Here is a 27,203-nt window from a genome sequence, read left to right on the forward strand (position 1 = left end):
CCCAAAGAACATAATTTGCTCAAACACTTAAGTACAAAAAGCAAGAATAAGAACATTTCAAAATGATCATAAATGCATACTTAGTTTCATCTGATGCATTAATAATTATTATTATAACTTCAGTCTTTGGGAAAAGCATCAAAACCATTCCTCTAGCTGAATATAAACTAATTGTGTGCCTGTGTGATCTTGGCATGCTTCTGTCATGAATGACAATGTGTGGCACTTTTCACAAATTAATTCTTGTTAGCTGAGCGAAGACGTCTCTCCCTCAGTTTCTGTAGGTTCCTATCATGGTCAGATGTTCTACCATGGTTCTCCGTTGGTCACGATTCTATGACAGTGTTGTCCAGCTCTCAGGTTTTATGTCAGAGTCTATGAGATCTCTCTAACAAATCCTTGAAGCGCAGTTTCAGGTCTTTCCAATTATCCTCTGCAGGTTTCTTGTGTGAAATGCACTGATTCTTTTCTCTTGGGGGCGATCGGTAACCCTGGCTCCGCCCTACTATGTACTTCTACTCAATTTTCATTTCCCTTCAATACACCGTCTGGGTTTGCGGTATATTCTGTTGTTTTCTCCGGGCAAATTTAACCGGTCCAAATTAGCAAACAGAGGAAGTGGCTGAGAACTATGATGTTGAGGCCGTGCACCAGAGTTGTAGTGCCGTAATGGCGGCGGAGAAAGATGCGAGCGAAGTCATTAAGTCTGTTTGGGCAACACTGCAGAATATCCAAAAAACAAAGCCTGAGCAAGAACAATCTCTGCTGTGTTTTGTTGGCTAACGCTATGAGGCGATGCTAATGCTAAATATAAGCCTTGACGGTCTCCCCTCTTGTTGCACATGCGCATGACATACACAATCACAACCAAATGTTGGCAATTGGTTATGGCAGAACCAGAGGTGCTCTGGGCAGATCCAGTAGTTTTAAACTTCAACAAAGTACCTGCCTTCAAGGAAGGTAACACTTCAATGGAGAGTGGCTTAACTCTCTGTACAAATGAAACGAGAGTCTGGTAGGACCAGGCTAGCAATGTGTAGGTCAGGTTTCAGATCCATATAGGACTATACTCAGTACACTCTAAGTAGAGGCTGCTTTTCCTAAACATTAAATGTATCTTTGTTGTCTCTTGTGTATTGTCAACTACACAGGGTGGACAGTATAGTACCACCTGTTCAGTCATAGTCCTGCAATAAATACTGCTTTAGTGCGAAGATCACAGTGGGGAAAAAGTATTAGTACTGCATTGTTGTTCCTGTTGATGTGTCCACACACCATACTACATAGCGGCCACAGTAAAACATTGTTGCTGTAGCCTGTTGCTGTTTTAAACTCGACATCCTGGCTACTGTTGATTGTCAGGACAGATTGAACTCCTTATATGGATTATGTCTCTGGACTTCAGAAAATATTGGAGATGTGACAAGACATGCACATCCCTTGATATCTGTGCATTTGTCTGGAAAAGACAGGTCTATCCGTAAATTGACATCTGCTATTAAGTATCTGCCACAAACAGCTGCAACAGGCTTTTATTATTCAATTACAGCTTCTAACTGAAGACTTGTTTGTAAGAGCATGACCAATGTGATCATCAAAAGTGTTTCACCATGCGTCTATACTGAGTGACACTTCCTCAATTAGTAAAGCAAAGAACCAGGTCATATTTGTCATCCTTTTTTTTTGCTTTTTTGCTCTCTATGTTTGTGTGCACTTGCTTATGATTATCTGAATCAGATGTTTTTATTGGAATGTTTTACTCACAACCCGACAAGAGCCCAGCAGGGAGAGATAGTCAGGCATCTAAATGTGAAGATCCAATTTTACTTTTCCAGAAATATAAATGGCCTCACTGAAAACAGATGGTAATGGAAACTGTCACTCACAAATGCGCTTCTGAATCAAATTGATATTTGAAGGGTCAAATGCAAGTCAGATGCTTACTTACACCCGAGCGATCTGAGCCCTGCAGACAGTTACGGTGTTATTTTTGTATTGAATCAATTTGCTCATTTCTTTATCTTTTAAAAAAAAACTTTAGTTAAACGTGTCTAATGCTTCAGCCGTTGTTTAACCTGCTCACGCCCCCCACCCACCGTGCTGCATTTTTCTAATTCTAAAAGTTGTTAATAGGAGGTCTATTACTTTTTATTTCCTCTCCATGGCACAGGAAAAGCATCACAATGCAAATCAGAAGTGTTATATTTTACACTGCTATAACAGTAGCATTAGCAATAATAACATTTCTAATGTTTTGCCCACCTTTTACACCACCGCAAAAATTACTAAGGCAACAAATCACTGATACGATATATATTTATTGCCTTTTTCATTATATTTCATTTGCTGCATCATATTGTGCATGTTTCTATTTCTGTATAGGAATGTTAAAAAAAACACATAAGAGTGCAAATAACAAAAACCTCACCCGACATTCCTTTATTTGTTAATAATGAATCTCTGGGCCTGTACCCCAGCAGGTAAAGAGCAAGGTCCACCTTAAAGATCTGCAGGCCAATGAGTCAATGGCTCCCCAGGCCCTTACTGGCTATGGATGGATGGGCCCACTGCACGTCAGGGGGGTTCTAATACCTACACTCAATGAGCTGGCTAATGGGAGTCCTTTCACTCTGACCCCTTTTCCTCACACATTTACACACCAAGCCCTCTTGGCTTACCCACTGGGCCACAGAAGGCAGGGGAGAACGGCTTGACTCACTAGCAGCCTTAAAGCTTGGCCTTAAACTTGACATTTTTCTCATGTTTGAGAGGCATAGTCCCATTTTCTCAAAGCTGCTAAGCTGTGTTTTTTTCAAAGTAGTAGTTAATCGGCCTGCTTACAGCTGTCAAAGGCACTGTTGTTTTTGCATGCAATGCATCAGCATCAATATCTTTAACCTGTTCGCCAAGGGGAGGTTGACTGAGCAAGCATGCTTAGACTTAGAATTAGACTTAGACTTCTCTTTATCAACCCTTTTGGGCTTACTCCCGCAAGGAAATTGAAATTTCCAGCATCCGTTTTTAGCAAGAAGAATACAGTATAGAGAGAGAAAAAAAAGAGGAAGATGATATAAACATAACGGTAATAAAAGTAATAATAATAACAATGTAAAAAAATCTTTTGGCTATAATAAAGACATTTACCACCATGGATTAAGATCTGCCCTGCTTAACACTCACAGTGTCGGGTCATGTTCACCAAGTGGTTATTTTCTTTCTTTCTTATTTGTAAAATAAGAAAAACAGCCAATGATTAACTGTGACTGTTGGAGGAAGCAGGTGTTTGTTTTCCGAATTAAATTGTGGTGAGGTCGGAACCAAGATTGTAACAACTACAGAAAACAAAATAGTAAAAAGGTCACTGGACTATTACCTTTAGATATAGGTAGTAGAATCAGATTTGGCTTGACTGTAAACAGGATATGTGGATCTGATCACTCTTAAAAACATTCATAGCTGCAAACTAATTCACTACAACCACAGATTAATAACAGCCATCGAGCAATTTATGGTCGACGGTCATCAATCCTGTTTCTCTTACCTCTTTGCTACAGTTGAACAGCACTGATGACGTGATTAAATTTGCCTCTTTTGAGGTGAGCAGGTAATAGGTCATGTCACCGAGTGATATTTTAACACCCATCACTGCTGCAAACCACTACAAAGTTGAGGCTGTCGACATTGACTTTCAGACTGGGAGTATAAATAAAGGGTGTCACAGGAGCCCAGTTGTGAGGATTTAATTAACAGAACCTGCCACATTCCACGACATCCACTGCCTTTCTCAGAACTCATAAAAGCCATCCCTATCTACTGTGATTAAACTAAACATGTCACAATAAAGCTCTGCTGATAATTGATTTAAGTTGGGAAGAAGATCAATTAGTTTGCTTATTTGCAACCCACCGCTCTGCTTTCTTATGTAGACCGATTTCATTAACCGTCACGCTTCCTGATTTTTGGTTGTGTGCTTGTTCCTTTTTCCCAAGACACCGAGAGGAATAGCCTGCCTTATTAGCCACATCGTATCACCACGTACATTTACTGTGAGCCCTTAGGTTTTTCCCATCTTAGAGGCTGTTACATTAAAAGGAGTAGTAAACCACAAACCGTGTACTCCCTTATACTAAAATCTCAAGGGTCTTCAATCAAACTCCTGTTGGTAGGACCACAAGGCAAGGTGTTGAGCTGTAATCTCAAAATAAAAGCCTACAGCTGTGCTACTCATATAGGATAGTTAATGGAGGATGTGATTCAGTGCAGCAGTGCTTGTACTACAAGGTGACTCGGTCAGCATAACCATGTGAATTCAGAAGACCACCTTTGGGTTACAGTAATGGTCCAAAGCCACGGTTATGTACTAACTGGTGCACCGCAGCATAAATAACAAGCGCAGGGCATCTGGCAGGGTCGTAGATCATACTGACGACAGTGGAAGTATGATATCAGATAGGAGAAAAAGGGAGACGCAGAGATGAATAGGAAAGTGGAAAGAGGCAGATGATAAAAAGAGGGAGGGAAGGAAGGAGTTGGGGGGGAATTAGATGACTGTTATTGATTATCTGCCTGTAGGCGAGGAAGTAAGGCCAAATGTTCTGCTCTGCCAGACAAAAAGTGTATTATTTCAAAGGTCATGGCATACATTACAGTCTATTTTACGCCAAATATACTTGGATAAACAGCAGAAAGAATATGTTGCACTGAGTGTACTAACAATGGCATTAACAGTGTTTTTATTATGACTGTGTTTTTGTCAAGGTCCGTTGAATGCAGGTGTGTCAGTGCGTTCAGTTCATCTATCCTGAGCACTGTTTGTTTGATGACTACCGCCCTAGCAACTGCCATAACACCTGGTCTAAGAGCTAGTGTGTCAGAGACAGCAGTCTTAAACATGTTAAGACTTATTTCAATGCACATTTCATGCACATTGTACATTTTCCGCCATTACCATGGATATTTCCACAATATTCATGTCATTACAACAGAAAATTACATCAATGGCCTCCTTGCTGGGTCTTTGATGTAGTGGTGTGCCGTGTCATTCCTGCTGACGAGACCTCTGCAGTGGGAGCTCTGCTAGCTAGTATTTCTCTGAGGAGCAGGAGGGTCCTGCTCACATGCCCTTTATGGCAGAAAATGTGAGAAAACTCCTTGCCCCTGTTGTTTTGCAAGTCAAAAGCGCAGAGGCAGTTACATGAATACCAGTCAGGTCTCTCAGCCTTTTCTGTGTTTTTTTAGCAGTGCCTGAATGTCACAAAATTTCAGAAGGAATACCAGCAAGTAGTACTTTACCTATCAGACACCTACAAGGTAAAAGTTGAATGAATTACAGAACGTTTTAGTAAGCAATAGCTGCAACAATGTATTGTTACTTTAAAAAACCTTGTTAGTCCTAGATTTTTATCCATTACCACTGTCCAACAACACAGTGTAATACCCCCATCACCTTTGTGTTTGGCATAAATCCATCCATCCATTATCTATAGTCTATTACCAATGAGTTTCACAGGAGGCTGGCAACGTACAGCCCGTTGGTGTGTTAACCCAACCTGCATGTCCTTAAGGGGAAAAACAGGCACAAAGAGAACATGCAAACTCCACACAGAAAGCCAGCCAGCAGGTTTAAACCTGTATAGTGACTATACACTACACAGTGCCACTGTGCCACTCCTCATAAATCCTCTGCAGTGAAACATTTTCCAAGTGAACTTGCTGAATGTTTTACACACCATCAGCTGTCTAACTATTCATAGAGCTCTTTCAATTGAACTGATCTTAGCTTTGGCTATCTGTTTGCACCTCCTGCTCCTCGCCTACACATCTCACACTTCTGTGTGTCATGCAGATGCAAATGTCTGTCTCGACAATGTTCTTGGCTAGAAACAGCCGCAGGCCATGCGCTTTGTTTCTGCAGACGACTCGTCTGCTTTTACTGCCAGGTTGCCTCAAGACCAGCTGAGACATAGAAAACACTTCTTGCACTGTATTAAGTTTCCATCACAAGTTGGGCTAGCGGAAAGGTGAACATTTAAAAGGCTTTAAAGGGGACATATTATCTTTTTCATGTTTTCTGTCATATCTACAATGTTGGATTTTCATGTTAAACATGGCCAAAACTTCAAATAATAAGGTAACCGATTTTAGACAAATCCCCGTGTGAGCTAAAACATTCAAATTTCTAACTGTTCTTATGCCAGTTTCAACAGTTTTTTCCACTCTCGGCTAAGTTTTACCCAACTCTGAGCCAGCCTGCTATGATTGGTTATTTGCTCATTTGTAGGCAGGAGTGGAGTGTTTTTTTTCACGTCACTGTGTTGTTAACATTGTAGAATGACTACCTACTAATGGCAGTAAAATATATATGTTACTAATTGTTCCCTAATTCCTGGTCACATTACTCATGAAACATTTTCTGTTTATGTAGCATTTGGTTTTAAAAGCCTTTTATTTATTTTGACTGTGGAAATCGCTGCTATATTCTATTAGCTAGCAAACTAAGTGTCCACTGTTAACTATAGTAACTAGATGGCGAATGGCAGTAAACAATGTCATCTGAGCAGTTAATATTGTTAAATTCCCCAAGATGCATTACTGCTGAAACAGGTCTGATTGGGTAGTGTTTGGTACAAAAGCCTTTATCTGTGATTTTTGATGAGTGCTGCTTTGTTCCACTACAATCTAACGTTAGCATACTGCAAACTATTAAGCAGCTACAGTGCATGCTAACACAACATAGCTGTAATCTTGGCCAATGGTGGTCATTTCTCCCCCAAAGTCTGCCGGGACATGTCTGGTTATATAGTATTTGGTGGTAAAAAGTCCTGCTATATTCTCCTTTGCAGTAGCTGCAGCTTCAACTACTGAAACACGGAGTGGAGGCTCTGGAGTTTCCAGGAAACATGCTGGCCAATCAGAGCAGACTAATAGTGGGGGGCTTTAAGAGACATGCGCTCCTACAGAGCATCTTACACAGAGGGTGAATGCAGGTGCAGTAGTCATGGGCAGAATGAGAAAAATAAAGTTTTTAACACTAAAGCATGTAAACGTGCTAGTACAAGCACAAAATGCAAGTGTAATCCTGGAAATGCTATAAAATAGTTGCCCTCTAAATATAGGAAATACTTTGACTTTAATCTTTTCTTTGTCACAAATGTAACACAATAGATTCCTCTTTCAAACATTTAGCCATCATTTAAAAACACATCCCCACACACAAAAAGGCAAATTAAATATCCAAACGGCCTACGTATTCTCTGGCGGTGCATAAACCCAGTTACCTATAAAGACAGTCCACTGATGTATGTTTAAACGGGTAGATTTTAGAGCAGTGATATTTCATAAGGCAAGTGGCTGTGTTGCTGTCACAGTGTTCGTTTGGTTCGCACTATCAAAGGAGACATCACCTTTAATTGTTGTCATCTATCACTTAGCAACAGGCACATGTGGCGATCATAAGGCCTTTTATATCTTGCTTGAAATGAGATCAGCCCAGATGCATAAGAGAAGGAATTTAAGAAAGGCTCTCTCACTTTAATTGTTGATGCCACACATTGATGCTGAATTAGATTAATTATTGATACAGAATGAAGCAATATGGTTTGGGCCACTTGCAAGCATGCACACAATTCATGTTCATGTTGTAGCAATGTTTTTGCATGAATATTCCTCGACATGTGTTTTATGACTGCGTGTTTCTTGTAAAAGGACCTTTCTCTGGGGCAACTCTCATTTAAAACATTGATAGCAGCACATGTCATACACCAATATTTGCACTTGAGAGTATGAATGAAGGAGACACTGAAATTGAAATAAGACAGGCATTTTTTTAATGTACAACTGTTGTATCTTGTGCCACTGTGTCAAGGCTCCCCTGTTATGAAGGAACTGGGTTGTAAGGAGTGTTTTCCCCTATTGAGATGAGTGTGTTTGAGTTGAGGGGAAAACGCTGGCTGACGTTAGTGTGGGATTGAGCTCCAGCAGCCTCTCAGTGGGACAGGAGGACAGGGACGGGTCTCTTTCAGCAGGGCTCTGATTAGACCCATTGCCCTAGCTGCCACGCTCCACTCACACTGGTAATTGGAGCTGGCAGGAGGTTGGCATGCACCCCTCCCCTGCCACTCCTCTTCTACGCCACTCCCCCCTCCTTTTTACTTTTCCCTCTCTCTCCCCTCATCTAAATCTTACCTCACCTGCCTGTGGCTGTTTAAGCAGAGACACTCCTCCTTGACACAATAGTTTATGATTACTGTATCATGTTTTCTTAATTTCACAAATTACCATATTTGTAACTTTATCTGTACAAATGATGCTGCCAAGGTTTTCCCATGCCGTGTTGTGTAGTTAAGGCCCCCACTGTTGTCCTAATTGAGTAGTTGTACAACCACAACACCCCATAAAGCCTTTCACTCCTGCCCTCTCTTTTCTAACAAACTGCTACAACCCCTACAAACAGGTTTATCTGCTATTTGCTCGTATTGCAGTATTACTCTGTTCGTGATAAACGGCTGTTAATAGGACAATTGTCCTTATTTTTTACATGGTAGAACCAGTTCATGCTTCCTTAGAATAGGTCTGACACCTTTCTGCCTTTGGCCTTACTCATTGCTAAACCAACAACAACTGTATCACAGAAGCACTTCACAAATAAGTCTCAATAAATCCTTCTGCTTTAAGAAAGAATTGACTTTTCAGAGTGAGACATCTACTATGCTATATTAGATTAGCAGCAGTACACAAGTTTGCATGCAGCGCTTTCTGACAGTTAAATCTGCATACATGCAAAATAAATTACCAGCTTGGTTTCACGCATTACATTGGTATTTCTTTATGTTTTTTTTATTGCAACATTGTTTATCTTATTAATGTCACACCTGTGTGACATTATCGCAGGTTTTTTGCCTGACTCATATTTTCCTGCCTGAACTAGACAGAAAAGTGGAGCTTTTTTTTGATGAAATGTACTCCAGCACAATAGGCCCTTTTTATTAAAAACACACTCCATCTTGACAAACATCACCCTAGTTGCCTGCAATATTTCATTGGATTCTCTTCAAATTTCCCCATTCCTTTTCTTTTCCCTTCAAATTAAAGAGGACTGAACAAAGGTATGTCTTTGTCTTCCTGAGATGACAAGTTGACAGACAAGGCCAGCCACAGGAGTTGGAGTAGACGGAAAGACAGACGGGGCTCAAATCTTACCTATCAGCTTGACAAGATCTTGATGAGTATGTTTGTAGAGAGAACTTTCAATTAACATTGAAAGTTGTCCAATTAACTTAACATTACAGACATGTATTCTCTTTTCTTTAACCTGGTTTAAACAGGCCCTGAAAGGTTTTGTTTCCTTTGTGCTCACAGTTTAAATTGACCGGGCGTTGTGTTTTTGTTTTATTTCTAAACCAATACAATCTGTTTTGTTTGCTATAGAACTGCTTTTCTGTATTCTTTCCGGTTACACTACCCTAGGAGTAACTAGCCCATATCATGCTCCTGTAAAAATACACTATGGAAATAACATTGAAGCTACTCTGCCTTCTACATATGTGTAACATTTACTGTAGAAGCAGCCTGGCCCGTCTCATTTAACAATTTCCCAATGTTAAAATGATCACACCAAATGAAGCCATGGTGCACTCCACTTATTAGACATATTGTGAAAAAATGTCCAGTTGTAATAACAGTTCACCTGCAATGCAAACATTAAAACATAAGGGATAGATTAATGTATGTATAAGCGTTACAGCAGCACTTTTGAAGGATTCTCTGTGCTATGACAGAGCCGCTGACTCGTGTAATAACTCCTTTGTGCCCTTCTCCCTGTTTTACCAGTGGTTTCCATTTTTCACAGACCAGAAACCTTTGCCAATAATCTTAATCATAAATAGTCTATAGGAAGCAATACGAGAGGGTTTGGTAGAAAATATCCCATGCTAAGATTTCAGTTTCTTTAGTGATTTGCATAGTTCCACAAAGCACAATAGCATAATTAGCTATTCACCTCAATATGGTATGACAGACTTCTCAATACTCCTCACTACAATCCCTGGGGTAACGGCTTGGTGTGATTAATAGGATCAGTGTCATGCCTCATTGCACCGATTGGTGTCCATCATATAGATACTTTATGATAGACCTAGCAGGAAGCTAAAACCCTTTTCTTGCAGGGACATGGAGTGATTTGGGGGGCCCAACCATGTGTTACATGTATAACATGAACATGTGAACATTGGGACTGAGCAGAGGAAGAGAGCTAGATAGACTTCAATGTACTGACTTTTATTTTCCATATTCATGCTTGATTGAAAATCAGCCACCATCTTGGGGCTACATCACTGAAATTTATAGAGATTTGTAATATGTTGGGGGACACACATCTTAATCAATGGATTATTTACATGTGCAAGGTTTTTGTCTTTGTTCTTCATCCATTTCATAATTTGTGGAAAGACAAGGTTGTTAAACATTTCCATTTTCTATAACGATTACTCCTGAGCAATAAAACTAACAAATTTACTAAAATGAAATGTGTGTAGATAATTCTATTTGGGGGGAATCCAAAAATTGGGTCCATGTCAGCAGGTACAAAGGGTTGTCCTCTCAGGAGATCTGTAGCCATTATGAACATGATTTTAGTAAGCTGTATGTAGGTGAGACGAGTGTTCAGTTCTTTCTAGGTTTGGTATAAATAATGGTTACCTCACATTGCACCTTAAAAGGAGCATAGCAGAGGAGTATATTATTTTGCACATTTTTGGCCACCAAATCTTTTGACATTGTTGTTTCTTCTAAATAAACTGTAATTCAGTGAAATGACTGCAGCTTTAACATTATGTTGGGTGTGTATCTAGACGTTTCCCTCTTCTCCCTCTCATTCTTCCTCTCTCACTTTCTTTCTCTCTCTCTCTCTCTCTCTCTCTCTCTCGCTCCACCTTTCCCTTCTCTTTCTCTTTGAAGGTTAGACAGAGCAAACCACAGAGGAACACAGGACGCTACTGTTACCATTATTCATACAATGTCAAATTGTCCAGTATTTTTTCCTTGTGCTGTAGTTGTCTGTATTGTAGAGCTATCATGATTTCAGTTTGGATGTCTGAAAACAAATCCTATATCGTTAGACAGGAAGTAAGCCCCACCACAAAGATAAGAGGCCATGCAAAGATTTGTCAACTAAAACTGAATATGAGACGATCCGGGCTACAGGCCAAGCACAAGGGTGAAAGCAGGAACAACTGCTCTGCTGGGGATCAGAACAAAGTACAACACCCATGCACCTATTCATGCTCTAGCCATATACGTTTACATATGGATTTTTGACTGACACAAGCCAAGTGAAGAGGAAAAATCCAATTAAATGCATCCCTTAGGCTTGATCTTAGACAAACTTCTTGCTAATGTAATGTTAGAGACAATCAAATCAAAACATCTGTCCACGTTATAAATGTCTGCTTAAGAAAAGAGAAAAAGTGCACCAATAATACTTAGTATTTTACTTTACTAGTAAATAAAGTACAGAATAAATTAGTTGGAAGTACATTTTTAAAGGTGCATTTTTGGGTCTTGGAGAATCACTTCTTGCCACTAAATGTTTATAGTTGGGTTATTTCTACTTACAGGAGGTTACGGTGTATTGTTCTCCTCATGGCTGATGACTGATGTGAGACAACCTTGTCTCACTTGTTACTCATCTCACAATGGACACTGTAACAGAAGATATTTGTTTTGTGTCTAATGAGTCCAGAGTGAACAACAACTTTCATGTCTTAATTAATTATTAATTAATTAATTAATTCTGGCTCTCTCTCAATCACAGTCATGCATGATTGACCAGCAAAGGGCGTTAGTTTGAGAATAAACGTCATGCGCAACGACAGCTTGTTTTTGTTCTCCTAACCTATCATGACACAGATTCTCCTGAATATATTAATTCATTAGTTCATTTTTAGTAGCCCATTCCGTTTTACTTTAGTGACATTGTAATCCTGTGACAGGCATGTATTTCCTCATCTTTCTTAAAAAGCCAAATCTCTGTCTTGTATTCATTCTGTTCATCCCGCTAGACCAACTATCATTTGCTTAACCTGCAGTTAGATATCTTCTCATGGTGAACCAAAGACAGGAGTTACAATCTTTAGCACTGTTCTCAGGATTTCCTTTTAGCACTCTGGCCTCTGGGATAAATCTACATATGAGGAAAAAGATAAAAAAGATTACAAGTTTTAAGAGCAAGCTGATAATAAGACCTCTCAAGGGCCATTATGTTTCCTCCTTATTAACGCTGTCCAGAGGTTAAATTAGAATTTATTTTGAGGGCAGGTGGCAGTTCTGATTTAGGATTTGCAGCACAATTAGTAGAGGTGCATGATTCAGAAAATGTCCCGATTCGATATTGACTTTTAGGCTCAAGATTCAATTCAAAAATGAGTAGTTACTTTTCCCATGTGATAGTATATATGCCATTACAAAACGAAGAAGAAAAAAATATGAATTGATTTTTGGAATTCTATGAATCGATTTTGAATCTGTAAAGCTTGAAACGCAATACGAATGTAAATCGATTTTTTTTGCACACCCCTAACAATTAAGCCATGCCAATGATAGTTTTTGTGACAGCATTATTATTTTTTAGTAAAGAGACCAAATGGGATTTGCAGAAACCATTACAAAACACGTAAATCATTTGGGTCATTTATTTTAAAGATAACAATTCTGTTTCTGTTTTGCTCCCAACAAACATTGTCAAAACTCAACATAGTTTAATCTGAGCAAGAGAGAGAGAACTCAGGGGTAAACAATTGCCTAATTGTTCCTAGTTTGTCTACCTTTGTAAAGAAGTTGTTTACTATCATGATTAGACTGAAGATTTTCCATAATTGAAACACATACTGTAAGTGTTGAATGTCAAATACTGTATGCTGGGATGCACCACTTCCTGATGACATTTGGAATCGGATATGCCAAAGCTAAGTCTGAAATAGCCCAGGACTGTTTATTGTTCATATTTTGCTAATCTTACGATATGATGTCAGTATATATTTTGAAATAACCTTATACGTTAGAATACCAAATTGTGCTTTAAGTATTATACTTTATGTGTTGTCATGGATATGCTGTTGCATTTATAATGATGAGTAGGATTATTCAAATAGGTTTGTTTAGTTTGCTAAGCCTAAGGCGGCTCATTTATGCATGGGTGCCCAGAGACTGATTGCAATCCTTCCTCTGTCTAAACCTGGGACTCCCCGTGCTGGGTAATAAGGCTGCTATGATAATCAATCAGATTTTTTTTTTTACAACCCAATTTAAAATCCAAATCATTCCCTGTAGTATATTCTACTCTTGCACTAACTTTTGTGTGTGTGTGTGCTTTTTGAATACTTTTCGGCCTTTAGCACCTGAAATGTATTTCTTCTCTTTCATCCTCACACCTCTCACAGCAATTGAAAGTCTATTTTGTCACAATCTTTTTGTAAACATGTTTTTACTCTTCTTGTTTGTTTGTTTGTTTGTTTGTTTGTTATAAAACAAGTGTTTGTTTTTTTGTGGCTCTGGATATACTAAAAATCTGCCCTTCTAAAATTTCAGAGAACCAGATCCCCCATGGCTTTCCCACCATTGATATGGGTCCTCAGCTGAAGGTGGTTGAAAAGACCAGAACTGCCACCATGCTGTGTGCTGCCAGCGGAAACCCGGACCCTGAGATATCCTGGTTCAAGGACATGCTTCCTGTGGACATCAGCAGCAGCAATGGGCGTATTAAACAGCTTCGTTCAGGTACAATTTGATTTGGTCTGATTTTATTTCTTCAAGGTTTAACTTTACATTACATACTGATAATGTAAATGTAGCTAAGGAAAGTTGCAGAGTACAATATGTCATCAAACACCGACAGACATAAGATATGCTAGATGATGTGAAAACACAAAATGTCTTTGTAGTTATGTATGGCTTCATGTATTCTCTTTCATCACAAAGGACATGAAAGTTTGATTCAAAGTTGTCACATTGATTAGTTAGCGGAGTTCTTACAGAATTTTATTCCTCACAGCTGCAGCCACTTATAAAGTTACACAGAAGTTGGAAGGAAGTTGTTCCTGAATTTCTGCAATCTTTGACAGTGATGCATGAGCTTGTAACCATCCAAAGTACAGAAAGATCATTTTTCTCACCACATTAAATACTCTTTAATCCCCTCTTAAACATGCAGCTGGGTGACAATGAGGCCAGCCGATGATGCACTAGCTCGGATTCAACGTTGCAAAATTCTGAGGTGGTCCTTGTTTAAAGTAGCAGTCCACTTGATAAATAAACAGCGCTTGTCTGACCTGGATGAGACGGAAAATTTGCAAGGTGGAAAGATTAGGGGCTTTTGACCAGATTCAGTCTTGTGACTCCTTATTTAATCTACCTCACTTAGAGTGTCAGGCCAGGCTGCGGGTCTGAGGCCCCAAAGATTAAAGATGAGAGCTTCTCCAGAAAAAGCCTGGCACTAGAGCTGCCCAGCAGAAGGCGAATACAGGTCACTGGAGCATGTTCACTTGGACTGTCCATTTAAATGAGGCCCTAACACAATCACAACCCCAATTAGATATAGATTTCTCACAAATTAGATGATAACACAACCACTTAATTGTTTGATCATGTTTTTTATAACAAGGTTACAAATGGGCCTAAAACCAGGATTCTTTCTTTCCTTTTTTTGTTTTTTTACTTCAAGCAACAAACTTTTAATTAGTTTTTTTTCTTACAAATAGTGACAGTGCCTGGAAATATGCTGATATGTAATGCCCTCAGACTAACAATTCTTTTTATCCACCACCCTTCTTGACATCTGCTGTCATATCAGGATTTACATTATAGCATATGACCTGAAATGAGATGACAGAAAAAAGGGCATTCATTTGCTGCCACAGTTGAACAGAAAAGTCAGACCCAGTTCCTCTTATTGCATCACACTCACTCGATTTTTTGTGAAAATTTAGTCCACGTTTTCACACCATCCAAATCATTCACTCTGTAGAAATACTAACTTCTTTTCAATTTAATATCTCTGAACCTGAATACGTTTTTTCTGTGCATCATTCTATTTAATGTCTATGACTTTTATTAATTTATCCTGCCCATTTTACTAACTGCTTTCTGCACAAATGCAGTCTGTACAAAGAGTAAGGTCATCTTAAAGGAGAAAGCATCATTGTAAAATCTGCTTAAACTGCATACTATTTTACTGCTACTATGAAGCGAACATGTGGCTGTAGCTGTTTTCTGCAAATACAAAAGTAGCAGCATTGATTAAGTACACTTTGTCACATTGCATTTACTGTCATTGGCTTCTACTCTGTATCAGGATTTTTTCTTCCTTTTTATCTGTGGCCTGTCAAAAGCCATGATTTTCTCTCCCACTGATATAAGTGGATTACTAACTAATCTCTCAACCCTGTTTGCATTGAAATTACTCCCACCTAGGTGGTACACCAATTAGAGGTAAGGATGATAAGTGTGATGGAAAATATCACTTCCACACCATTCCCTCACGTCCACATCAGACCCCTGCATTCCCCCCAAACGCCACATCACCGGGTTCATCCACACTGTTGGCGCCAACCCACCCTCTTTGACTTCCCCCTTCGTCTCTTCCCACCATGTCCTGTCTACTGTCTGCTCCATAACAAACAAATGATTGCCAACCCTGTCATGTCAGGAGAATGGTAAATGCAAATGCAAAAGCAAATCCAAGGTGTTATTTTGTAAATTATTTTTTTCAAGGCTTCTTTTTCACTGTTAAAAATGAACTATGTTTATGAACACACACACACATTCACAGGGAAACATTTTTCGGCTTCAGCTTCTACTCTAGCTTTTCAGAAAAAAGGGCAGAGGAGTTGCATTTTAAACTAAAGGTCACTGTGGCCACAAGGGGATCTACCTGCCTCCTCTATGCAGCCTTCAATGTAAATTGAAATAGCCGCATTTGCATACAGCCTATGCAGCATGGCCCAGCATGGGAACAGGATGCTTGGTTGAGATTGTTGAGGTGATAACTCGAACCCCTTTTTATGGTAATCATGCTTTTCCCCTGAGTGTAACCATGATTTCCGATCAACAACAGTGAGGTAAATAGTGGACGTCTTGGGCTGGCTGAATACATTTGGAGCTACCAGCTGTCTGGCTCACCGTGTGCGTCCATGGCTCCTAATACAGCCCATATTCAATTCAGTGTTTAACTCTTTTGGAGTTAAGGCAGCATTGAAGGGGTGTTGCATCTCTGAAAAAAGCCAAAGCAGTAATCTTCTAGATTCCTGTAATACTCAAACTGTTTTCTCCCGTGGGAGAATGGGCAGATTGACAGATTGGTGACACTAGCATTAATATGCAAGTGCATGTCAGTGCTGAATCAGGCAGTGGAGTGCTCTGTGTGCAAAGCAAACACCTTGGAGAGATATGTAGTCATGAGATCTGAGGTGGTATTATCACGTTACTGCCCCGCCCTGTTTCACTTCTCTTTTTTGGTCCTGTCTTGATTTGAGTCCCCTTTGGTTGGTGGTGAACCTGTTTGTTGCATTCATCTCATACTGCATGATGTGAAAAAATTTATCCAGAAATCATCCTATGCTGAGTATTTTTAGCATTTTCAAACTGCATGGTGGCTGGCTGTCTTTCATGCTAGTAGGCCATGCTGTTTTGAAGATGTGCGAAATGTCATCACTCGTTTGTGGCATACATATGTATTGCTCAAATAAGTAGTTTTATTTTTAAATATGTATTTTTTTTATCGTTGGATGCAGGTATGTTTGGCTATTTTAGATCTCTTTTTCAACTTATCAAATTACTACTCGGCATTTGCAATTCAGTAGGAACGATTATATGATGGTAATGGACATGGAGTGTCAAAATGACCACACAAAGACAGGTCTCATGGGCTTTCATGCTTTGTTAGAAACAACATGTTAGCCTTCTGTCTGATGACTACAGCTTTTTGGGATTGTGAAAACTAATCGAAGCCATCTGGCAGAGGAGTGTTTCCCTTGAGGGCTTTGGGGAGGCATGGGGAAATAGTCGGTAATGTAAGAACACAATTATGACTTGCACTGCTAAATGCGTACTCAACCAAGATTGAAGAAAAGGTACCTGCACTGAGGAGTTGCTTTAAAGCAAAATCTTAGGCCATCAAGAAAATAATGTATTTGACAAACAGTTGAGTCATCACTTTACATTTTACTCACTCCATTTGGTTAAATATGGTTGCAAATTTTATTTTATTTTAACAAAAAGGATATCTGAAAACATTATTTACTCTCAGCTCAAAACCTCAGAATAGTTATTTAGAGCAGCATTCCTCTTCAGGCCCATAACTGTAAATAATATCCTTTGTTAAAACTGTGTAAAACACAAACAAAAAATTGGTTTGATTAGTTCTTTACATATTACTATTAGTTTTACTACTTAGTTTTACCATTGCTATTTTTCATTCTCCTGCTTTTGTTGTGTTTATTCGGCAGTATACCCTTGTTCTAATATCTGGCTGAGATAAATAACCCTCCATGACACAAACACTTTGGATTGTCAATTATTTCTATAAGCAGAAGGCCTTATCAGACTTTGATGTTTGTGACATGTTATTTAGATGATTAATTGACCCTCAGTCATGGTCTTTTTTTCTCTGTAACACGACTAGGCATAAATTCTGTTAGCAGTTTCATTAAACTTGCCAAAGCAGCTAAATGCTTATGTTGCCTTAAGCATTTTCACGACAAAACTGTGTCCATGTCAGAGGGACACTTAATTATGCATGAACTGTGTTAGACTGGTTGACTACAGGCTCTCTAGCGAGTCACTGTACAGATATCTGCCGTGGTTTCATGCCAAATTACATCTCATATTCCACAACTGTCATGACAGATACATTTTTAATCCTCTACGCAGGAGCTCTGCAAATTGAGAACAGCGAGGAGTCCGACCAAGGGAAATACGAATGCGTCGCCACGAACAGTGCTGGGACCCGTTACTCCGCTCCTGCCAATCTCTACGTACGAGGTAAAGTCAAATATCTCTCTCAATTCTTGACTTAATCTGTCATTTCTATTGTAACAAGCTTTTGCAAACCACAAACAACAATGCAACCTTTTTAAAATAGCTTGTCTGTTTTATTCTAAATTATGTTCACTCACCAGTGACCATGCATCTTAATTCTGCCATAAGAGACACTCTGCCTCCTATCGTACAGCCACACAGCTGATTTCCATTATTTATATGGTGAGCTCTTCTCAGGAGTGTGTGTGGGATTGTGCAGGTTGCATTTGATTGACATCTTTCTTACTAGTTACATCTTTATAATTTGTATTGGTGCATGGAGTCCTTCTCGGGATAGCTCCGTCCGCCTTCAATCTAAGCAAGGTCTACTTAGCCATGATGTGAAAACACCTGTGGAAAACACAGGGCCTTTGATTTTTTGTGTAATTTCCACATTTAAACCACTATTTCTCTCTTTTTCACTACTTTAACCAATTCTCTAACCATTATCCTTGCCTTGCCATTCCTCACTTACCAATGAGTTGAACTAACCTCAACCTCCTGTTTGGCTGGGAATTCGACCAGATGTGGCTTCTGTAAATACAGCTGCATTGAAATTGTTTCCTCCTCTGGCATTGAAAGCCATGCCAGGTCTCCTTTGCATTTTTATTTTGACGTTATCAAAAGGCTCTTTTATTCGTCCCGCACAACCCAGAGCTCCTAATGGCATAGTGGGGTCTGGAGTTTCAGGGTTTGTTTTTGTTATGGTGTCTCCGTGAGCAGACTAATGCAGGGCAAGGGCACCATTGCACCCATCCTGGAAAAAGCTAGTATAGGAGAGAGAGCAGTCTCAGTCAACCCCTGCGGATAACACCACCCTGTCTGATGTACATTAAACAGAATAGCTTTTCCAGTTGTTAGTGCGGGTGGAGGAGTGAGTGATATTGTCAGGGTAAGAAAGAAAAGCACTCGGCTGTCACTTCATAATTTTGTTAAAAGCATACAGTAGTGTAACATACCGGTGATTCCACTGTCTTTTTCCATCCATCAAGATAAATTCAGTAAATTAGTGTCCAATTTTCCTCTTCTACTCCAGACAAAGAATTACAAACCACTGATTAGAAAATGTTAAATAGGATTAAGAGGTCTGTTTTTTTTGTTTTTTTTAAACAAATGGTTCTCTCACTAAGATGTGCGCTAGTAATGTTCAGAATCAGTATTTCTCTGATAGGAAAGTATCAGAGTAAAAGGGTTTTTCCAACAGACAGAACCTCCTCCTGGATCAGAGGAATCAAAGGTAAAAATCATCCTCAAGGACCACAGCAGCATTAAACACTGTGGGCTCCAGAAAGTTTAGATCTTAAATCCTGACGGGGAGATAGTCAGCCAAACAGCAAAGGCGAGGAAGGGATGTAAGTCTTGTCTATTAATCAGAGCATGTCTGCCACAGGTGCAAACTCTTTTTTTTTTTCAGAGGTAATTACAGTAGTTGTGTGGAGTGGCGCCAGCAGGGGCCCCAGGCCCAGCTAGTCTGTAACAGCACCCAGGTAGCTGTCAACCTGTTGGCCCCGAAACCAACTTTTCCGCCAAACTCACCACACCAGTGGAGAGATAGAAATCAAACCAACCCTAACCTTTTAAAAGTGTACTTGTCTTGAATGGAGAACAAAGGCTCTAGCCATGTTTTCCCTCCATCTTTGTTACTGCTGCAAAAATGAGGAGACAAGACCTGGGGCTGTGCTAACAGAGCTGCGTGATTGGGTTTAAAACGCGAGGGACTCAAGACAAGTGGCCTTTGACATGTCTCTCTTCCATTCCTGTTGTTATATGTTTTTATTCCGAGACACAAGAGGGTTTAAGATTTAGAAGCTTAAAACATCTGCTTTAAAACTTGGAAAACATGACAAGTTTTGAAAGCAAACTGCCATCATTTGACAACTGTTCCATTGTACAGTGCTGATGTGTAACAGCATGCTGTAAAAACTTCCAGCAAATTATTAAAATGATACTTTGGCTGTGGAAAAATAAATAAATTAATGTTATAATTCTTAATACATTGTGATGTGCATATTACACACACACACACACACACACACACAAACACACACACACAAAAACACACACACACACACAATTTTCCTGTCTGTGCATCTATTTATGTCCTTCCACTTCTCATCCATTAAGAGTGTGTGCGTGTTTGTTTGTGTTCAGGTTCCTGCACCACTTATTTGCTGTGGGTCACTTTTAGTGACCCTCTTCTAAAGGTGGACTCCATCAACGTGGGCAGAATCACAAGCATCCTGTGAATGTGCATGATCGCTCATTTGTCAAGTGCTTATCCTACAATGGAGGAGGGATTCTGTCAGCTTCTGTCTGCTGGCACTCCTTCATATAGCAATGTGACATGTCAATATGTCACAGAGGATAAAGTGCTGCAGTCGGGCTTTTCTATTACCAAAATATCTTTAACTGTTCTCTGTGTGTTTGTGTTAGAGAGGGGACACTTACAAAATTATCAGGTCAATTTTTTGCAGAAAAGGATTGTGTGCAGGAGCACATCTAGTGTACTACATCAACAAGTACTCTTGATATGAGAAATGCTCTTTCAGTCTATCCTTAATAATAATAAATCAATTAGAACTGCGCACTTGTTACAGTGTGTCGAACTAAATCTGTAATATCAAAACAAATTTGATATTACAGATATAGACAATGTAATTTGTTAATTGCAATACCAAATGATGCCAATGAAAAATGACAAATAACAAAATAGTGACTTTCTCTCCCTGGTACTGTATGCACATGTATGCTGTGTAACTTATTGCCAATGCTGGCCGTGTCACTAACCTCCGCTGTGTCTACGGAAACACTGTACTGTACTGTTTCATTGTGTTGTCTTCCTCTCCCCATCTTTTCATTGCTCACCTTCATCCAATCACTTCATCCACAAACAGATCAGCGTGAAGGTTGGTCATTTTCGCTCTTAATCCCCTCCCTGTTTAATGCAGACATTAGGTGAGGTCAACCAGTCTTTCCAGACCCTCTGACGAAGACATTGATATCCCTCCTTTAAAAAACTAAAATTTTAATATTAGCTCTCCCTTATCCATAATAGTGTAAATGTGTTGTGTTTTGCATGAATCCCAGAATAGTTCTTGCATGCCTTCCAACGCCACTCCCCCAAACCGTGTTTTGATTTGGATTTGAGTCCTGCCAAGACACCACATAGAGTCCCCGTTAAGTTTGCTCAAGTCATTATTAGATATCTCTTGTGTTATGTTGCCATGCATTCTTTCCAACCGCTCCCATATTGTCAAAGTCAACCACATCCACCAAGAACTTTAGCTCCCTTCACCCTCAGGCTTTACATCCGCCTCTGTAGGCCCATCAGAGGTGTGTGATGGATTACTCCGGTATTCAGGTAGCAACTGGATTTGTCAGGTATTTAGGCAGCAACACCCCTGCTTCCCACTGAGGGACATGGGTATCAGAACTGACAAAGCCGTTCTCATTGGATTACTGTATGTCTGCACCGCCATGGGCATCCTCTACCCAGAGACTAAAGTATGTTAGCCTAATGAGAAGACAGAAATCCGCCCCATCATTCATGTGATGTTGCAGCAGGAGGCCCAGCAGGAAATAATTTGTAAGAGTTAAAAAAAATATGTATATAAATATGTATACATAGCTACTTTTACTAAATGAATAATTAAAAACATTAAGGAAATAGTTAGTATCAGGTGATTTGGTCCTTAGAGTTAAGGGATGATGACATTGATAATGTCCAAGAAAGAGCTAATGTTTTGGAAATTATCTCTTCACAAAACACTGCTGCTCAAAGAGCTGACCTGTAGAATATTTAAGAATGAGCTGGCAGTATGCTGACAGGGGGGATGATCAGCCATCATGGCAGCAGCATCGCCCAGCGCTACTGCCAGGAAGCCTGGGGGCCCGCTGACTGTGTGCCAGCTTGCTCAGATATTGATTGACTGGACAGGTTCTGCTATCCTTGGGCACTTTGTCAAGGCAGTTAAATTTATAGGTATCCAGCAAGCAAGCATGCAGAGTGGAGACGGGGCTTATTTTGTGGTTTTGATAGAGTCCTGGAGACCGTCTCTCAATGCTGCTCTCAACAGGAGAGAGGCTTCGGGGAAATCAATAACAATTACCTGCCCTCTAGTCATTTTGTTCCACAGCACCTCTCCAAACTTAACCGCACGTCATGAATTATTCACAACATTAAGTGTTCAATATACACAGGCCCCATTGACTGACTGCTCTTAGCCCTGTTTAGTCTGTGGAATCATGAAAGAATAACAGATACTTACTTTTGTAATGGTCGTACATTAGCGCTTCTCCTCTTAGGTTTTGCTTTTCATAAGAATATGCTGTGAAAAATAGCAGCACTTGCAGATGTTACATTTGTGTGAGAAGACCCAGGTGGTTACCAACAAAAGTGGAATACTAACGCTTGTTCCTCGAAATACTCAATGGAAATGTCTGTTGTGAATTAGTCATACTGGAAATCAGATGCTCAGTCGTATTGGACCTAAAGTTCCTCCTTTATCTTCCTCTCCAACTGTATTCAGACTTGTGATCCCATCCCATATCTTTCCTCAGCTCCCGTGCATGCTTGTCTTGTGAATGTCGTCCCTGTGCTGTTCCTAGACTGGTAACGCTACTTGGCCTTTCCAGTGTTTTCATTTAAAAATCATCCATATGCTTGTGAACCTCACAGATGTCATCGCTCTTAGATATTATTCTTTCTGGACTGTTTATATTTGTCACTCATTTCCTTCTTTGTCACTCACTTCCTTCCTTTATTATACAGAAACTCCCTGAAGTGCCCTCTTGTTCATTGAGTCATTTTGTGAACTTTACATTATTGTTATTGATACATGTACAGTATATATGAACCTTACAACATTTTTTATATATAGATATACAGTATATAGTATATAAAAATAACAGTGGTCATCATTACATCGTCCTAAACCTTTGTTGACCTCTTACCAATGTTAAATGGATTTTTTTATTTGGCACACCCTCTGAAAAGGTTAGTTCTTATTTAACAAACTTTTATATTTGTATTTTGTATTTTTATTTATAAAGGACAACACACATTTTTTTCTGTAAAAAATGTGCCAGTGTTAGCCAATTGGCTAATTTTCAACCGTAGTCCTTTGGCCAGATGATTTTAGACCATAGACCAACCGCAAAGCTTTGATTTATCTGGGTAATTGTGTGAAACGAACAAAAGCCCAAATACCCAAATTTGTGTGTTTTGTGGCTCAGACTTGGGATATTAATATTTTTGTGAGATATTGAGCCATGATGTTTAGGCCCACATGATTGTATTGATTTAAAAAAAAAAAAAAACAGCAGTGGGTCTTTATACAGAACCATAATTATTTTGGGAAATTCAGATGAGTGTGAGCTAGGTCCAGAGAACCAGCCTTCTCCTGACTCCTGATTTCTAAAGGTGCTTTTGTGTTTTTTCCATTCCACCACATAATGAGGGGAATAACTAGCATGGCTATAACAACGTTCTGGTTCAAATTAGATTGGGAAAGGTGGGGGGAGAGGGAAGGTGGAGTGAGACTCACATTTGAAAATCCATTTTCATGTGCAAAAGAGCAATTACAGTCAAGGATTTTTTTTCCAGAGAGACACAGAGATGTCGTAGTGAATTAAGGTAAACAAGCAGTATAAATGCATGCTATAGTGTTTTAAATACACACAACCAGCAGTTGTGGGATAGTAGCTATAATAGGTCCTCACTAGGACGCTAAATGTTTAGCTCAGCTTCACTTTATCCAAAACCAAGGTTAAAGAAGTCAGAGCTGCTCCTTCTTACACTTACTATGGAAATGTTTGTCATATCATAAATTGAACAGGTCCGACAGTTACCATGCCAAGCGAATAAGTGTGTTATGGTTGCCAAAAGTTACCAGTAAAAAGATCTGATGTGTGTAAATATGGCAGGCATTTTTTGTGTATCTTTATTTAGACAGTAAACAAGTCATATGTAAATGCTGACTGCCTGTTTATTCTGGGTGGGCTTTTCAGCATTGCATGGAGCCTCTGCATCAGTGTTTGCCTTGTCCCTGGCGACGTCAACGGGCCCTTCTTGTCTCCATGGGAACCCTTTTTAATGTCAGCCTATCTGCATATCAGAACTGCACAAAGAGAGGGAGGGAGAAAGACAGGCTGAGCAGAAGGAGCCAGAGAGAGCGAGCGGGAGGAGAAATCAAACAATGCCATCTCCACAGTTTCCCTCAATGATGCAACTCTCGCTACCAATTGACACTCTGACAAAAGACGGCCAGACATAGTCTCCAGCAAAACTAAACTATTTTTTGATAATATCCCCTTTTGTAGGCAAGAGGTCAAAACACTGCCTCAAAGTTTTCTTGTGAATTTCCAGAGCCATTTTTAGTCCGTCCTATTATATATATATAGATATATATAATATTCCCATTGTGCTCATCTGCACATCAGGATAAAAGCGATCATCCCTCCATTAGGTTTGGTTTTCGGAGTTAGTCTTTAGCATTGTGATGGGGGGAAGACCATTCATAAAATCACATTAAACCGTCATATTTGCCTAGAATATACCTAATCAATATCTTTTCCCTGGCTCTCTTCATCCCCTTAGTGCGAAGAGTCCCACCCAGATTCTCCATTCCACCCACCAACCAAGAGGTGATGCCGGGGGGCAGCGTCAACCTGACATGTGTGGCAGTGGGTTCGCCGATGCCCTATGTCAAGTGGACGATGGGTCAGGTTGAGCTAACCAAGGAGGAAGAGATGCCATTGGGACGAAACGTGCTAGAAGTCACCAACATCCGTGAGTCGGCCAACTACACCTGCGTGGCCATCTCCTCTCTGGGCATGATAGAAGCCACCGCTCAGGTCACTGTCAAAGGTGAGTGCTGTTGTTCAAACCAGTTCAGACTTGTTGTCACATCTTTCTATGTGGTAGGTTGTTGCTGTGACGATGCAAACGTTGCAGTTGATTGGAGTCACCCAACATCTGATTAGGAAATTTTATAAAACAGAACAAACCACTTTAAAAAGGCTTCTGAAACATCTTGTATATAATCATTGCTGCTCGTGTGCTGTGGTTGTTGTTGATACTTAGAGGTAAAAATGAAAGGCTGTTGCTGTTTGCAGTCTCTTTGTCAATGAGCATTGATGTCAGGGCTGGTTTATTTTTTCCTTCATGTTGTGTACCCACCTGTGTCTATGCATGTGTGTTGTCTACCCATCGCAGCCACATCGCAGTTTTTGTCTGTATTGATCCCACTTTTCTTGTCATTTAGAGGGACAACAGCAATACAAACTCCTTTAAGGAAGCCATAATGAAGACCCTCTGTTTTGTATGTGTTGTCCAGTGACAATGGAAAGCACTCTTGCAATTTCTTTGTATTGTCAGTAATGGCCGGGCCAGTTAGAACACAAATTAGGATTTCAGTCTAGGTTTTCTATTCATTTGGGGATAATGGCCGCTGACAGCACTATAAGGATTAGCTTATGAAACAATCATTCATTGCTACGAGTTACAGAGACCAAGCATGCCTTTTTTTTCCACAAGAGCTGATTTTAGCTGTATTGTGCCTACATTTTGAGAATCATAGTCCCAAATATGTCAGATATCCAATTTCTCTCAAATTACCCACAAATCCTAAAATTCTATTCTTGATATCAAAGCTAATACCCCGCTTCTCGTTCCCTCAGCCTTGCCAAAGCCCCCCACCTCCCTCATTGTGACTGAGACCACAGCCACCAGTGTGACTCTCACCTGGGACTCTGGAAACCCAGAACCTGTCTCCTACTATATGATCCAGTACAAAGCCAAGTCCTCAGACAATGGCTTTCAGGAAGTGGAAGGTGTGGCAACTACCCGTTACAGCATTGGTGGACTTAGCCCCTACTCTGAGTATGAGTTTCGTGTCATGGCTGTGAACAACATTGGCCGCGGGCCGCCCAGCGACCCTGTGGAGACGCGCACCGGTGAGCAGGCCCCCTCCTCGCCACCTCTGCATGTCCAAGCGCGCATGCTGAGCGCCAGCACAATGCTGGTGCAGTGGGAACCGCCCGAGGAACCCAACGGGCAAATCAGGGGCTACCGGGTCTACTACAGCTCAGACCTGACAGCTCCGCTCAGCGCTTGGCAGAAACACAACACAGATGACAGCAGTCTAACTACCATCTCAGGCCTGACTCCCGATATCACCTACAGCCTCAGGGTGCTGGGCTTCACCTCTGTAGGTGACGGCCCACCTTCTGACATCCTGCAAGTCAAAACCCAGCAGGGAGGTGAGCAGCCAGTAATTGTGTGTGGCTCTGTTTAATAATGTGTGTGTATTCATGTGCAGATGACAAGACAAAGTAACAGCCGAGGTTAGGCATGTATAGCTAAATTATTTTATTTGGCCAGTGTTGTGTGTTTTGTATATACCTACAGCATATCTGGAAAGGCTCAGGCTATTTGTGTTTGTTTGTCTTCCCCATGCAAATGCATTCCCATACAATTAGTTTTGGGGAGGATGGGATTGCTACTGACACTGTGGAGAACATTCAGCTTTTTTTGTTCTTCAATTCTTCTCTTCTTTTTTGTTCTTTAAAACCTCTGTCCTCTTGCCCCTCTGTGCCCAGTCCCTGCCCAGCCGTCCAGCTTTGAGGCTGAAGCAGAGCTGGACAGCCGCATCATGCTAACGTGGCTGTGGCCCGTACAGGACCCTATCACAAAGTATGAGCTGCAGTACTGGGAGGCCGGCTCAGAGAACAAGGTTAGAATATCGTAATGGATAACAACATGAAGTTATAACTATTTTATGACCTTATTTTCTCTCCTACATGCCATCTATCTATCTATCTATCTATCTATCTATCTATCTATTTAATCTATACTCTCTCATATTCGGCTCTGAGAATGCAGACAAATTAATTTGGGTTTTTATGATGCATTTTCTCTGAATGGGAAGCGTCAGCTGCAGCAGAGTTATTGTGGTTATGCAGTCAACTCCCCAGCTGATGAGAAAGATTTACTGTAGTAACAGACAGCAAAGTTGTTCTGTTCTGTTCTGTCTGTCTGTGTTGTGGCCCTTCATTCAACTCTGCTGGATCGCTGCACCAGTTGTAAACTAGAGGACAATTTGTTTTTGGAACAAGTTGCTCTCACATTTGGCTGC

The 27,203-nt window shown here is 40.2% G+C and overlaps 1 protein-coding gene across 28 annotated transcripts in view; it reads left to right on the forward strand.

Annotated features, from left to right (window-relative positions):
• The window catches only part of LOC117954876 (receptor-type tyrosine-protein phosphatase F), a 170,369-nt gene that overhangs the window by 85,647 nt on the left and 57,519 nt on the right, over positions 1-27,203 (forward strand). For 12 of the 28 annotated variants that reach the window (XM_034888920.1, XM_034888930.1, XM_034888923.1 and 9 more), the window contains exons 5-11: positions 13,582-13,770; positions 15,463-15,480; positions 17,920-18,030; positions 20,961-20,972; positions 24,665-24,934; positions 25,747-26,328; positions 26,668-26,801. In XM_034888920.1, the coding sequence (XP_034744811.1) occupies positions 13,582-13,770; positions 15,463-15,480; positions 17,920-18,030; positions 20,961-20,972; positions 24,665-24,934; positions 25,747-26,328; positions 26,668-26,801 (1,316 nt within the window). The remainder of the gene's footprint in view (positions 1-13,581; positions 13,771-15,462; positions 15,481-17,919; positions 18,031-20,960; positions 20,973-24,664; positions 24,935-25,746; positions 26,329-26,667; positions 26,802-27,203) is intronic. The other 16 variants (XM_034888929.1, XM_034888935.1, XM_034888944.1 and 13 more) reach the window with 3 other exon arrangements.

This window comes from Etheostoma cragini, chromosome 12 (assembly GCF_013103735.1).
Source record: "Etheostoma cragini isolate CJK2018 chromosome 12, CSU_Ecrag_1.0, whole genome shotgun sequence".
Lineage (NCBI taxonomy): Eukaryota > Metazoa > Chordata > Actinopteri > Perciformes > Percidae > Etheostoma > Etheostoma cragini.